The following is a 15,330-nucleotide window of genomic DNA, read 5'->3' on the forward strand; positions in this document are numbered from 1 at the left end:
GATATTTGCCCAGTAGCTCCCCAGGGTGTCTTGATGACTCAGGTCTGGTGCCAGGCATTTTCACATTTAAGGCCATCCTGACAATTACCGCATGGGGTTAGGGTCCTTGGCTCCATTTTACAGAAGGGGAAACAGGCTCCGAACAGGGAAGAAATCTCTTCCAGGTCACACAGCCAGGTAAGAGTCAAGGTCGGGATTGGACCCTGGTCTCTGCTGGCTTCGAACCTGTATCCTTTCCTTTGGGAGGTGATGCTTCCCATAAGCTTTCTCCCAGCATGCTCTCCACAGCACTGGGAGGTGAGAAAGGCAAAGGCAGACAATGCTGGGCTCCCAGAGGGACTGTGCTCCAGCCTCGTCTGGGATGTCGCCTTCTGTCCTTGGGTCTGTCTCCTTACCCCCCCATGGCCTCGTGACTTGGCTCAGACATCCACAGGGCTGCGTCAGTAGCTTCCTCTTCTCTGGTCTGCCTGGGGCCCAGGCCTGCCCTGCTCTGCCCTGAAGCTAGCAGAGTGAGCATAGAACATGCCAGAAGCTGAACTTGAGTGGATCACAGAGAGGGCGTGGGACCCTTTGGGAAGCAGGAAGAGGAAGCCACCTTGTACTGTTCAGGTCCGGGGAGCAAATGGAAGTCTGCGGGGGCGAGGAGGGCCTCTAGCCTTAGGAGGATGCAGGATCTAGCTGGGGGGCACCAAGGTGCCATTCCTCCGGCAGCTGTGGAGTGGTGAAGAGTTTGCGTCTGGTGGGGCTTGGGTGCCCTCAGGAGCTTGTTCGGGGCCTGGCCCCCTTGGGCCAGCTGGGGCCTCCTCCTAGTCAGGAATCAAGTGCCCTGAGAGTCTTGGCCCAGATCTGTCTCCTGACCACAGGGGCTGCAGCTGGGCCCTGGCGGGAGTCCCTTGCTTGCTTCTGGAGCCTGGGCATGAGGCCATGTCCCCTTGTTTTGTGCCTCGGTTTCCCTGGCTGGCTGGCAGGTGGCACCTTCCACTCTCTCTCCTCTTTCATTTATTCCTTGCCTCTCCTCCCCTCACCCAATGCCGGCCTTTTGCTGCCGCCTTTGTGAGGTGGTCACCTTCCTCCCTGTCTCCCTGTCCTCGCGCTGGCCTCCTGCCTTTCTGTTTTGCTTGCCTCCTTCTCTCCACTCCTGAGGGCTTTCTCTCACTTCCTGTCTTTGACAGTCTCAGCCCCAGTGCCTGCCTTTCCCACCTTTGCTTGTCTCTCTTGGAGGCTCCCTTTCCCCTCCTATCTGCAGCTCGGTCTTGGGGTCCCCCTGGGATCTGACTCAGTGACCCGGCTCCTGGCTCTTCCCGGCCCTACTTCCTTCTCCCACTTCCCTGGAGGGCTGCAGGGCGCAGGCTGAGGGCCCTCGGCGGGGTGGGGAGCCTGAGAGTCCAGGGGTCCCTTTTTCTGGGCTCCCTCCCATTTGCTCACTGTGTAGTCAGGGGTGGGCCCAGGAGAGGAGCCCAGGGAGGGGGCTGGGGGAGGATGGTGTGGTGTGTCAGGAGTGGGACGGGAGGGAGGTCGTTGGGTGAAGCGGGGCTAGATGGAGATCTGCTTCTCTGTCTGTGTCTGCCTCCGTTGGCCCGTCTCTGGGTGTCTCTAGCTATCTGCCGGTCGCCGTCACTGTCTTTGCCTCTCTGGGTCATCTAGGTTCTGGGACTGGGGCACTTTAACCCAGCTCGTCTCCTCCGTGCCTCCCACAGCCACCCTCCCCCTCTGTCCAGTTCAGGGGCAGATCAGTCAGTGGGCTGGTTTCCCAGGAAGGAGAGGGGGCCATGTGGGGGCTGGGTGGGGGTGGAGGTGAATGGTAATTGTATTAACTAGTTCTGATGCAACTGGGCTTCCCAGACTGGGCCCTCCCCTGCCCACCTCCCTTCCCCTCCCCTCCCCCCTGCCCCCCTCCCCACTCTCCATTCATCTTCCTCCCTCTCCCAGTTCCATCAGAATCAATTAGACAGTCCCTGCTTTAATCTCATGCAGGAGCCTGGGCTCAGACCCAGCTGCCCAGCTCCTGGTCTGCAGTTTCCACGTGGGGCCCTGCAACCAGTGCCCCAGTGGTGGAGGGATGACCAGAATGACTTCAGGGCCCCTGTTCTTACTTCTCCACCCCCAGATGCTCTGGCCTGCCCTGGGAGGGAGACCAGGCCTCGGGCTTCCCTATGGATTGATCCTCACCATCACTCCAGGTCTGTCCCCACCCCTCCCCCCCTCCACCGTTTGTCATGTCAGCCTCTGGGTGGTGATGGAAGTCGTTTGGAAAGGGGCCCAGAGGACCCAGGATTCTCATCCTGCAGAATAGAGTGGGGTGGGGGTGGGGTGGGGATGGGGGCTTGAATAATGAGCTGCCAGCGCCTGAAGGCATTCATTGTGCAGAAGAGAGTGACCAAGTTGTTCTCCTTCCCCGGGCAAGGCAGTCTAAGAGGATTCGCTTGGCATTTGAGAGGAGGGGAATGGAGGTTAGGTATCAGGAAGAACTTCCTGCCTGTCAGGGGTCAGAGACCTGGCTTAGGGGGTGAAAAGGAGAAAGAGAACTTAGGGACTCACCTCCTATAAGAGGAGAAGCCTTTCCTGCCTTTCCTCCCCCTTCCCCCTTCTCTGCCTCCTCGCCTCCCGTCTGCAATGCTGTGCTATGGAAAAGCAGTGGACCAAGCATGGGGGGGCCTCCATGCAGTTCCGGCCCTGCTACTTTCTAACTGAGTGACCCTGGCAAGTCACTTTACCTCTCTGGGCCTCAGCATCCTTATCTGTAAATCGAGTGTGTGTTGGGGCAGGGGGCAGGAGAAGGTGTGGGGTCCCTTTCGAGTTGAGCTGGAATCAGGACTGGATATTGGGGAGCTGTTTCAGAATAAGAACAAGGGGCCCCTAGCTAGGGGCAAGTGGAGTGGAGCTGGATCAAGACCTTACCGTCCTGGCTGCCGTAGCAGCAAGAGCCCAGAAAGCCACACTCCCCACTGGTCCGCAATCCAGGGCTGGGGGACTGACCAGTGCATTTGGAAGCAGGAGTGGTCTCCCTCTCTCCCTCCCTCCTTCCCTCCTTTCCTCTTTCCTTCCTTCCTTCCTTCCTTCTTTCTTTCTTTCTTTCTTTCTTTCTTTCTTTCTTTCTTTCTTTCTTTCTTTCTTTCTTTCTTTCTTTCTTTCTTTCTTTCTTCCTTTCTTTTTTCTTTCTTTTTCTTTCTTCTCTCTTTCCCTCCCTCCCTTCCTCTCTTTCTTTCTTCCTTCCATCATTCCTTTCTTTCTTTCTTCCTTCCTTCCTTTCTTTTTCTTTCTTTCTTTTTCTTTCTTTTCTTTCTTTCTTTCTTTCTTTCTTTCTTTCCTTTCTTTCTTTCTTTCTTCCTTCCTTCCTTCCTTCCTTCCTTCCTTCCTTCCTTCCTTCCTTCCTTCCTTCCTTCCTTCCTTCCTTTTTCTTTCTTTCTTTCTTTCCATGCAATCAACCAACCAATCTACCATGTAATGCATGTCCATCAACCATGCACCGGGCACCATGCTGCGCACTAGGGCAGGGGTACAATGGATAGGTGGATCAGCTCTTCAGGAAGCTGGCGTCTGGCTGGGAAGGGGTGGTATAGGGAAGTGAGCAAATCTGTCAACAAGCAGTGCTAAGAGCTGTGAAGAAATGCTGGTGTCCCACAAGACTGATGGTGGGAGGGCATGCAAGGACTTTAATGGGGCTGTCAAAGGAGATGGGAACCTAGGAGATGGCATTGGAGCCCACATGAGATGGGACCCCAGCTCTGCAGGGACCTCTGTTCTGTCGCGTGGAGGGAGAACTGTTTGAGTTCTGGATCTTGTAGATGGTTGGGCAGCGAAATGATGGGTGCAGCTTGTGAGGTCCATCTATGCACTGGGTTCTGGGGAAGCCAGCCTGGGAGGTGAGACCCGAGTGAGAGCCCCCTGGAGGCCACAGGAGGACTCGCTGTGGCTGGGAGGGTGTTGAAAGGAACTGGTAGTGAGAAAGCCAGGCCTGCTAGAGCTGTCTCCATCTGATGCAGGAGAAAGGCTGCAAGGTCCCTGGGGAGAAGCCTCTGTACATCTCTCTCTGGGTGTGAAAAGAAGACCTGGAGCCTCCGATCAGATGCCCAAGCCATTCTCCCCGAACAGGAGCCGCCTTTGTCCCTCTGAAGACAAAACGAGTGGGGGGCACTGTGATCCTGGGGGCCTGGGACAGAGGAGGCTCTGTGCCTCCCCTGAGCGGGTGGGCCCTCCTCCCAAGGCTTGTCTCCAGGGGACTTGTGGCTGTGACTTGCTCTTATTTCTCTGACACCTTTGCTGGCTGCCTCTGGGAAATTTCCCGTTCTTCTGGCTGCCTCTGGGAAATTTCCCGTTCTTCCACTCAAGGGAAAAGGGGGCCCTCCTGGCTCTGACCCAGGGAAAACTTGGGGAGAAAAGCCCAGAGTGTCCCCCTGTCTGAGCACGTGGCCTCCATTCCACCTCGTCTCTGGAATTTCCTCCCTGGCCTGCACTCAATATCCGGGTCTCTGGGCTGCATGAGCAAGAGTGGGCTAAGAGGAGAAGAAATTCCTCCTCCTTCGAGCCCTGGCCAGCCCTACAGCACAGCCTAGCTTGCCAGGGTGGACTCTGGCTGAGGAGAGGAGGAGGAAAGGAGAGCCGGGGTCCCAGACGGTGGCAGGGCCGGGAGCCAGGCGCAGGGACCATGGAGGTGTGGGCAGGGCCATGTCACGTGGGTTGGGGGGGCGGGAGGTGGAAGCAGTCACTGAAGGGCTGGTTCACCGTCTGAGGATGGTGGCTAGCTTTTCAAAAACTCCACTGGGGAGGGAGAGTTAGGAGTTGGGGGGCTCTTGTCTGGCACCCACTTGGGCACTGTAAACGTTGGGGGTCTGATGTGAGGTCCTCAGATGGCCCAGACCCCGGCTAGGCTCATCCCAACCCCTCACTCACTCCATATGTTGGCTCTAATATGTCATCCCCTGTGTTTGATCATCTGTGTCTGGTCCATTCTGTGGAGCCTTGCATCTCTGTCCCCGATGCTCAGGGGCCTGGAAGAAGAAGGAGAGGGAGGAAAGCTTTACTAAACACCCACCAGGAGCTGGATGCAGTTTCTGGTGCTTTGAGTACTTAGCAGGAAAAGGGGATTGAGATTGAGAGACCTTTTGGGATTAGGCTCCTCCTAACCCCCTGCCCCCCAAGACACAAAAATTTTGGTGGAAATGGAAGCAAAGGGGTCGTTGCTGAAACTTTCCAGGAGGTTCTGGGGATCCTGCAGCTGTTCTTCTCAGGATTCTGACCTCCTCTGGTGGTGAAAACAGAACAGAGGACTTGTGATTTCCCACGAGCATCAAACTCCCTCCCCGGGGAGGGGACATATTTCTGGGTGCTGTCAAGACAATACACATGGGGGCAGGATCACATGGATCTTCAGGAATTGAGACATGGGGCATGAAGCTAGGCCAGAGGCTGGGAGGGGAGTGCTGGGGAGCAGCTCCAGGCAGCGACGGGCCAAACTTCATGTCCTGTTCGGCTGCACACTCTTCCCTTCCACTCTGGAGGGTCCTTGGCTTAAGGACACCTCGCTGGGCAGTGGATGAAGTGAAGGGCTCTCTGCCCTTCTGAGTCATTTTCTTCAGGATCTTCTTGATCCTCCTAGATCCAGGAAGAGCTGGGTCTAGCCACCGCTTTCTTCTCTTTCTCCCTACCCTCTCTCCCCCTTTTGTTTCTGTGTTTGATGAGTGCCTTTTGTGCCCTAAGTGCTGGGAAGACTTTAGGATGCTATGAAGAAAAAATCATCTAGTCCTCCTCTCTTTGGCCGAGCAGGGCCACGCCTCAGCCAGTCCTATCTGAAGGACTTCCTCTTATTTAACAAATTCAACAAGTGGTCCCTTTCGATTAAACTTTGTTCCACTCGCTATGGACTAGGCCCCATTTCCTCATGTCTCACATCTTATCCATTTCCTCTGGTGCCCTGGTGGGGATGGAGGCTGTGGAGATTGTGGGACCCCCCAGAGAGGAGGAAGTCCCCTGTGTGTGTGGGGGGGGGGATGATGGTGGTTCCCTTGCTTGGGGGATTGTGAGGGGCTGAGGGCCCTAATGTCCGCCTCTCCCCCTCTCACTAGCCATGCACCAGCCGGGACCTGTTTCTTCTCTTTCACTGTGTTCCTGCCCAGTCTCCCCTAATGCACCGTTCCCCAGTGCCTTGCCTCCTGGTGGGGATCTGAAGTGGGGAGGGGGCAGGGCCTGAGAAGTCTGCTGGAGTAGGGGAGAGCTTGGGGCAGGGGTGAGGGGAAGGGGAGAGGGAGAGGGCATTGCCCTGAGATGGTCCCAGGGAAGCCTCGCTGGGCAGTGCAGGCGGTGGGGGCCCTGGGGGAAGGGTCCCTCGCCGCCACCGATCTGCTGGCCTGTAGCTGTGGAGGAGGCCCTGGCAGGGTCCTGCTAGCTTGCAGGCCCCCCCCCCCCCCCGCCCCTTTCTCTCAGGGCTTAGCTGGCTGGCTGCCCTCCCGCTTTCTCTGCAGCAGCATGCCAGGGGCAAAGCTCATGGCTGCCGGTCCACCTCTCCGTAGTCTCGCTCTTCCGTCCGCCTCTCTCTCCCTCTGTGGCTCTGTTTCTCGCTCTCTCTCTCCCGTGTCTTGCACCTCCTCCTTCTCACTTCTCTCTCCCTAGTTCCAGGGACACGGTATGGTCACCCCAAACAAGATTCCTGAGAGGACCCGCCCTCACTTCACATCATCTGAGCACAGCAGAGGCAGAGGAGGGTCCCCGGCTCCAGTGGCAGGCACGGGGCAGGACAGGAAGTGAAGGTGGGGAGTGGTGCGCCCTGAACCCTGAGCAGGATGAGGTTCAGCCATAGCCAGAGGGGGCCTGTCCGGCTCTCATCCGTCTGAGCTGGTTCAGCCCCTGAGGCAGGGTCCCTTCCAACCTGGGCGGGTTCTGGATGCTCAGAGCTCCCTCACTCCTTGACTTGGCTGGAGAGAGCCCCAGGTAGGGGAGGCTGAGTGTGGCCAGGGTCAGAGGTTGGTGGTGAGTGGGGACAGCTGGCCCGGTTGTGCTCAGTGTCCCCAAGTGCACGCCCCAGCCCATGGATGTTTCTGCTCGTCCTGGAAGCCGGTGGCCTCCGTGGAAGTTAATCACATTATGCGCGGGGGAGCAATATGGGAATGGAGTGAGGTCTGGAGGGAATCCACACACGCCCGCTCGCTCACACACTCACTGCAGCTTGGAGCACAACGCTGCCGCCGCCGCCCAGGCTCCCAGCGCCGCCGGGCGGTGCTCTGCCCTGCTCGCAGGTGGACGCCTTGGCGCCTGGCCCCGCCTCTGCCCGGTCCCGACCCGCCTCTCCCGCACCGCCCCGCCAGCCTCCCAGGTTGCCGGGGTGCTCGCGCCGCCCCCCCTCCCCAGCCCGGGGAGCAGGCGCTCAGAGGCTGTCACGCCGCGGGGAGGGGGGAGAGAGGGGAGCCGCCGGAGGAAGTCCCCGAGGCTGGAAGCGGCCCGCAGCGGCCCCGCGCCTCCCGCAGGGGCTTCCGGGGAGATGGAGCCACGTCGGGGCCGTTCCTCCGGCTAGAGGGGGCCGGACACTCGGACACGCGGGTTGCTCCCGCGGGGGCTGAGGCTCCCGGACACCCCCTCCCCCGCCCCCACTCGGGGCCGGGCTCTCGGCGTCCTACTCTCCCCACCCCAACTCAGTGCCCAGAGCGGCCGGTCCCCAGACCCTCGCGCCCGCCCGAGGCGCCCATCCTGGGGGGTCACCATGACTCGGCTGAGCTGGTGCTTCTCCTGCGTGATCCGATGGGGCAAGTACCTCTTCTCCTGCCTGCTGCCCCTGCGCTTCTGCCTCCGCAGCCAGGTAAAAGCCCTCCGCCTCACCTGGCACCTATCCCCCCCCAATCCGGCCCCCCACTCCCTGACAGGCACTCCTCGCCCGTGGTCTCCTCCGCGGCCGAGGTGTCACCCTCCCACCTTCAGGGACACACCGTCTTGACCCTTGTCAGCCTGGCCTTCATCAGAGTTTGGGGACTCCTGGGGCGCCCCTTCCCCTGGCAGCACGGAGGCACTAGGAGGGAGTAGCTGCCCTTCCCCCAGAGCATCTGGAGTTTGGGCCAGAAGTCTGAAGGGTAGTACTGAAGTCTGTGGGGATTTGGGTACAGAGGAGCGTTTCTAAGGGTTTTCAGCATCCCTCCTAAGTTTCTGTGGGAAGGGAGGACGAGTTCCTGGAAATGGCTCTTTCCCCCCCCACTGGACTAAGAGGACCCGGAGTTAAGGCTGGGGGATAGCAGAGTGAGATGGAAGTGGGGCGTGAAGGGGCTGGTGGACTCCGGAGGGATTTCCCAGAGGATGGAGGGACCAGGGAACTGGACAGGGAGAGGACAAGGGCAGGAGGCAGTAGCTGGGCTAGGGAGGGTGGAGGGGTCTGCCGGGGACCACAGTGCAATGGGTCCATGGGTGGGCGTGTCCTGGTTGAGCATCTTTCCCCTGGGATCCTCCCAGAGAGGTTTCTTGACAATGCCTTCAGGGTGTGTTTGCTTTACTGTGTGTGTGTGTGTGTGTGTGTGTGTGTGTGTGTGTGTGTGTGTGTGTGTGTGTGTCAGGAGGAAGCTGGGGAGAGGGTGGAGGTGGGTGCATAGTTAGCCAGCAGAGTAGGGAACTGGAAAAACTGTGTGTAACCTTAAATTCTCTCCTGGTGGGGCAGAGAGAACCCCAAGAGCATGACCTTGAAGCATCCAGTGAGGGGAAGGATTTCAGGAACTGGGGGTCCTGTAACAGGGAACTGGTCTTCTAGTCCGTTCTGCCTTCCTTTGGGGAACCAGAAGGGCCCGTCACACTGGGGGAGAGGGGCACAGTACACCATTCTGGTTAAGAGTGCCAGATGCAGAGCCCGTCTGCCTGGCTATGAATTCTGGCTCTCCCATTTACTAGCTGTGGACCTTGGGCAAGTTGCTAAATCTGGCTGTACCTTAGTTTTCACACATGTAAAATGGGGATAATGAAACTACCTACACCATTGGGTTGTTGTGAGGATTAAATGAGACAATATGCTTAAAGTGTTTACCGAAGCGCCTACTCCATAGTAGATGTTCAATAAAAATTAGGGATATTATCTTGATTACTGTTGTGCCTTTCCAGCAGGGGTCTCCTTCCTCGTAGACCTCCAGACAGGCTAGGACTGGGGTATGTGGGGATGGCGGGATTTCTCCCAGTATCCATTCTGTCCATTATATGGGATTGAATGTTCAGCTCCTCCTCCCAGGTGCTGCCTCCGGCCCTCAGTTTCCCTCTCTGCCACTCCGCAGTGGGGAAAGGTGCCAACAGGCTTCTGCTCCAGTCACCCAAGGTGTGCTTTGAAATCTTCTAGCAAAATGCATTGTCCCCAGGGATTGGCTGGGAGGCAGGCTCTGCAGCTGTGGAGCACAGGGCCAGAGCCCCATCCACGGTCCAGTGGACTGTGAGTTCAGAGGCTGCGGAGTCGGGTTTTCACATTTGGGAAAAGGCAGCCTGCAGCGGGAAATGGCCAGCCAGGACCAGGTCAGTTGGACCCCAGGCCGCTTAGCAATCCCCCACTCCTCATTTACAGAGGTAGAGGGTGACCCGAACTCTTCCTGGGCCAGGATTTGAGCGGGGCACTGGGGGTGAGGGGCTGGATGAGCAGCTGCAGCTGCCTCCCTCCCTCCAGCCAGCCTTGAAGGGCCTGAGTTAGGCAGGAAATTAGAGCTGGGGGGGGAGATCAAGATCTCCGAGTAGAGCCCTGGCGATGATTTTATTAAAAATTGCTGGGATTGGGCCCAGACTCTGTCCCCACCTAGGGTGCTGGTGGAGGGGAGGTTAGGGGAAGGGGATGTGAATGATGCTTCTTCCTGTGTCAGCTAGGGAAACTGAGGCCCAGGCAGGGCCGAGTTGGAACCTCACCTTCTGTTTCAGGGAGCATCCAGATTTTTGGAAGGCAAGGGGGTGACCTCCATCTCATACTGGAGGGGTGGTGGGCATGGGGGCAAGGGGCAAGACCTCCCCAGCCCACAGCGTGTCTTGGTAAGCTTTGGGATGGATGCCTCATGCTGCGGGCTGATGTGTCCCATGCCCGGCTTGGTGAATGAAGCGTAGATGGGACTTCAGCTTCTGTTGACCCCTGGCACCCTGCGCAGTGGTACATGGAGGCATGCTAGGGTTCTAGCACCTCAGAACTCAAAGGCCGAGTGTGTATGGGGCTGGGAAGCAGGGTGAGAGGCATGGCTTACCGGAAAGGAGGCTCTCTGCCAGCAGCGGCCAGACCCCGTGCTCACCCAGATCCCGGGCCCCAGAGCTTGCAAGTCCCGCGGCTTTTCTCTTCTTGTTGGCTCTTCTGGAGCCACAAGGGAGCCAGGTCAGTCTCACCCCGAACCCTGTGGCTGCACTGTCCTCAGCTTCCCTCTTTCCTGCCCCCTGCACCTCCCACCCAAGCCAGACCTGGGCCTGGGTAACTGACCCCCTCTGTGGAGCTGCAGAGCCAGCCCTTGGATCAGCTGTGGGAGGAGAGCTAAATAAATCATCACCGCCACATGGGACCATAGCGCCTAGTCCTGCTATAGGAGCAGCAGGAACGTTCTAAATCCTCATGAGATGTTGAGTCAGACACCGGCTCTCCATTCTCACACACCCTAGCTGTGTGACTCCGAGCAGCTGCCGAACCTCTCTGTGCCTCAGCTTCTGCCTCTGTAAAATGAGAGCTGGTAGGAGCCTTAAGTGGATGCCACAGTGAAGTGCCTGATTAGTTAATATTGATCTTTCCTGGGGCAAGGGGTGGGGCGGTATCGTCTAAGGGGACGAACGGGTACAGATGGAGCTGCCAAGGGCTTGGTGTCAGATTCCTGCGCATCCCATACTATCAGGCTCTGTAGCTGGGCGTTGGAGAGGAACCCCAGAGCCAGCGGTGCCCCTGCCTATTTGACGGGAGGCATCTGGGACAGACTGGGAGGAAGGCTGTGGTGTGAGCGGTCCCTGCGTGGAAGGAGGTGGGCTATAGGGTTGGCGGGAAGCTGGAAGCATGATTGTCGCACAGTGACTGGCTGCTTTAGGGAAATGTGTGGGGCCTGGGAACCATGAGACTGGGGCTCTTTCCTGACCAGCTCTGTGACCTCCCTCCACTGCAGGGTTGTCGTCTGTTCAACAAGGGGGCTGGGTTAGATAAGCTGCGCCCGTGGACATGTTTAATTTGGCTGGCAGCATGGGTTTTCTTTTCTTTTCTTTTTTTTTAAAGCCAACATTTCAAAATTTGGGTTTTTTGTTCATATTTTTATGAAAGATTTTATATGATCATATAGATTTGGGGCTTCTTGACAGATCAGAGGATCTGGTGGTCTTCTGTCAGATGTCCCAGATGCCACAGTGGCTGTTCTGAGGAGTGCATGTCCCCTTTATCTGGGGGTGCCCTTTTGAGGTCCCCAGAGACCCCTTGCCCGCTCCTCTCATTTAATGTCTGTCGGGCCCCTGAAGGCTCTGACCGTGACTCTCCTGGTCGCCCTGACTGTGGCTGCTAGCTGAGCCTGAGAGTCTTTCCACCTCCGAGGATCTTGACCTTCAGCTTCTGTGCCGGTAGTGACAGAGGCAAGGCTCAAAGCCACCGCAGGAGATGGGCCGGACAACAGGAAGAACTTTCTGATGGACGAGTGTCGAGGGACAGGAAGAGTGGATTGGAGGGAACTGGGGCCTCGGCCTGGGAACTTGGGGGCATCACAGAAGGTGGAGCTGAAAGGGACCTGAGAGGCCATCAGCCTGGCCATTTTGCGGGTGAGGAAATGAGGCCGGGAGAGAGGGTCAGGCTCAGGCTCACAAAGCCCCTGAGCTTCACGCCCGCCCTCACTCACGCATCCCTCTGCGCCAGCTCAGTCCACCTCCGTCCAGCGCCAGAACTGTTTCTTCTGCTGGCTGCTGGGTCTGGATCTGGAGGGCAGCTAGCAGGAAGTGCTCTGCGTGCAGATGGGGGAGCCGAGTGGAACCCAGACCTGGCCGCGGCGGTGGGGAGGCAGTGGGGTGGTGGGGCACAGGGTGGTGGTGGGTCCTGAGGCTTCTGGCATCCCAACCTGGAAAATCCAGCCGGCCCACTGGCGTGTCCCTGATGTCTGCTGCAGACAAGACCCTTGTCCAAGCCCAGGGCGGGGAATCCCAGGCTGAGCAATACTGTCCGGGCCCCCTGAGAGTCCACAGCCTGAGAGGGCCCAGAGGCCAGGGGGTGGCATGAGGAGATGGTGCTGAAGATGGGTGGGTATCACAGGCGTGTGCAAACGTGTGCAGGCAGGACTGCCCAAGGTCCTTCTAAGGGGATCAGAGGGGGAGAGAAAGAAGGGGTTTGGGAAGGGGACGGTAGATGCTAACAGGAGGAAAATAGGTTTGGACCCATTGACTGATAGATCGACTCATTCATTCTTCAACCATCTCTGGTACCTGCTGTATGCCAGGCTCTGGAGACACAAAACACAGGGCATGTCCTTGCCCAAGGAACTCTCCCCTGTGTGGCTGGGGGAGGGGACACCCGGCTGCAAAGCATGAAAAATGGATAACAAGCCAGAAACAGGGGGTCATTACAGAGTTAGAGACACCTCGGGTGGCAGAGTTTAACATTCAACAGGGTGGATGGTGGTCAGGTAGCAGGAAGGAGTTCCCAACAGTGAGAGGTTCAGATACAGGGGAGACCCCCACGGGCTTGGAATAGAGGGATGGGGACATTCTGGGGGAGGGTTCTTCCAGGGGGAACCCCAGCATGAGGGTCCTCCACACCCTGAGGGGACTGGGGAAGGGGCTGGCTTGAGGTCCGCGGGGCCCCTTTGGGCTTTGTGGGAGGCCAGACAAATTGGTGTCACTGTGACTTGGTCTTCAGGCTTGTTTTCCAGCATTTCTGGGAAGCCGCAAGATGATGATTTCTCAGAACTTCTGAGATAGCCGTCGGAAGGCGCATCCTCTAGTGTCGCCAGCAGCGAAGGGCTGTGGGAGCAGGAAGGGTGGGCCAGGGTACTGGGATGTCAGGCTGTAGCTGGCTGAGCCCTCCAAGCTGTGGGAAGGCTGGAAGGGCTGGTGGTGGTGGCTGGGGGATGGGCTCTGAAAGGCCTCCTGAAAGCCTTGCCTCCTCGCTTGCCTGTGGCTCGTCTGCAGAGGGTGGGAGGGTGCGCAGGATTGTCCGTCTGTGGACCACCCTGGGGTGGTCGCAGGGCTGGCTATGCGTGGAACCCTGGTGCATTCAGTGTTGGCCGAACTGTCAGTGAGCCCCAGCAGGCTTGGAAGGGAGGTGGCTGGGGTGGGGGAATCAAAGGGGTATCGTGATGCTGCAGGGCATGCCGTGGAGGGGAAAACCTTTTGCAGCTTCATAGCTCTGCAGAAGGACTTGGAGAGACTTGGAGAGAGAGGAGAAGGGGGCCCCCGAGAAGGGACCCCGATTCCTCACCTTGTCTCCTTGGCCAGAACAAAGACTGAACACAGGCATCTGCTCCAGGAAGGACCAGAATCAGACACCTTGCTTCGGTGTCCTCCCCTGACTTCTCAGAATCACCAGAAGATAGAGTGTCAGTCCCTTGTGCAGTGCACAAGCTGCATTTCCGCACGTGGCAGTCTTTCCCCAGCTGAAGTGTGAAGGGATCCCTCTCTTTCTGGAGTTAGGCAGGTAAATGTCTTGGTTTGGTCTGGGAGGCCACACACCTGGCTGGGCAGGTCCAGCTGAGGGGAGAGGCCCGTTGTAGAGGCTGAAACCCTCGGGATGCACTGTGTGTGGTGCTGACAGAGGGTGGCAAAGGCATGCTTTTGGGTGAGGGGGGCAGAGAGGGGATCCGTAAGCCTTTGTACATGCCAGGGGCACGTACTGCACACTTGTCCATGTGCAGGGGAGCCAAGCGAGAGGACTTTCTTGCCAGGTTACTCAATCCAGGAAAGTGGTCTCAAAGTGCCTACTCTGGGTGGAGCCCCGTCCTCGGCATTTTGTGTGTTTATGTGAGTTGAGCTGTGTGTCCTGGTGTGTGTGTCTACAGAAGGGGGTGGGGCTGAGCCCTCTTTCCCTCCCCTGGAAGGCTCCAAAAAGCAGAGCGGGTGATTCATCAGGCTCACCCACCCTCACTTAGTCCAGCCTTGGCCAGAGCTCAAAGAGGAAAGTCTTTGGGGGGTAAAACTGGGGGGGGGAGAGGGGATCAAGACAATGAGGGCCTGAGCAGATTTTGCTGGATTCCCTTGCAGTGCTCCCTGGGAATACATTTATATTTTGTACCCTACTTTTTACTCTGCTCTGGACCCCAAACTCTCACTCCTGAGCTAAAGGTGGGGGAGAGGGCAGGGGAGGGCTGAAGAGGAAGGGGAGCACTGTGGGGGAGAAGTAGGCGGGTGGAATGGTGGGAGGTAAAAACTGGGCCCAGGGAAGGGGGGGCAGGGGCAGTGGAGGAGGAAGTGGGGAAATGCAAACCAAATGTTGGCCCAGGGTACAGTCAAGAAAAACAGACTCTTGCAGGAGCCTGGAGCGGGGCTCCCTTTAGGAAGGGCAGGAAGGGCTGGGACAGATGTTTGGAGAAAAGAAAGAAGGGAAAAAAAAAAGAAGTAGGAAAAAAATTGGAATGAAATCCACAGCCTGGAGGCAGGGCCATTCTCCCACAGTCTCGGGCCTGGTTTTTCTTGTGTTAAGGCCTGTTGCTGAGTGTGTGCAAATAAATGTGTGTTCCCAGGGCAGGAGGGCATGCATCTGTACTCGAGAGATGGGACGGGGCCAGGGAACCCCAGGATATACAGATTGTGTCTGTCTGTTCATCAGTGGTCTGGGGGCGGGGAGGGCGGGTCTGCAGTGAGGATAGTAGGCTCCGAGGGCCTGCCAGCATCAGATCAGAAGGCAGGAGGAGCCTCGGTGGCTCACAGGGCTTGTATGTCTGGAGGTGGGGGTGGGGGTGCAGGGTGGACAGTGATGGCCGGGGGTGGGGGGGGGGCTGTCTCCAGGAGCTGTCCCTTTGCCTTGTCTCCTTCATACCCCCCTGCAAAGCAGGGCTTCTGACCCCCAACCCCACCAGTGGAGCCTGGGAGGAGGGAGGAGATAGGAGGCTGGGACAAGGGGGTGGAGTGGGGGGAGGAGGAAGGGAGGGAGGGTGAGCTGGAGGCAGGCAGGGTGAGCGGCCCGGCAGATGCTGACTGCTCCCTCCTTCTCAGAGCTGCCTTCTGCCTGCTCCGTGGGGGCTGTGAGCTCAGGGGGGCCGTGAGCGGGCTCTGGCCTGGGCCCGAGGGACGGCGCCCGCCGAAGATGACGTGGATCTGTCTGTCCTGCATGCTCTGGGTAGGTCTGGCTGCTTTAGCTAGGAGGTCGCAGGGCCGCCCCCCCCATCTTATCCTTAGGCGGAGAGCCAGCGTGGGGGAGTGTTGGTGGTGAAGGCAGAGGGCCTCTCTGCCTCCTGCTGACTGACAGAA

General features: G+C 58.2%; 1 protein-coding gene across 4 annotated transcripts in view; it reads left to right on the forward strand.

Annotated features, from left to right (window-relative positions):
- Nucleotides 1-15,330, forward strand: part of TNS1 (tensin 1) — a 220,232-nt gene that overhangs the window by 16,160 nt on the left and 188,742 nt on the right. Inside the window, exon 1 of one of the 4 annotated variants that reach the window (XM_088022034.1) lies at nucleotides 7,691-7,786. The exons of the other annotated variants lie outside the window; for them this stretch is intronic. Coding sequence (XP_087878160.1) covers nucleotides 7,691-7,786 — 96 coding nt within the window. Of the gene's footprint in view, nucleotides 1-7,690; nucleotides 7,787-15,330 lie in introns of those variants that run through there. 4 annotated transcript variants of the gene reach the window in all.

The sequence above is a fragment of the Eumetopias jubatus genome, unplaced genomic scaffold, assembly GCF_037043125.1.
Source record: "Eumetopias jubatus isolate StellerSeaLion01/CBP00866 unplaced genomic scaffold, mEumJub1_p1.0 scaffold_3, whole genome shotgun sequence".
NCBI classification, from domain to species: Eukaryota; Metazoa; Chordata; class Mammalia; order Carnivora; family Otariidae; genus Eumetopias; species Eumetopias jubatus.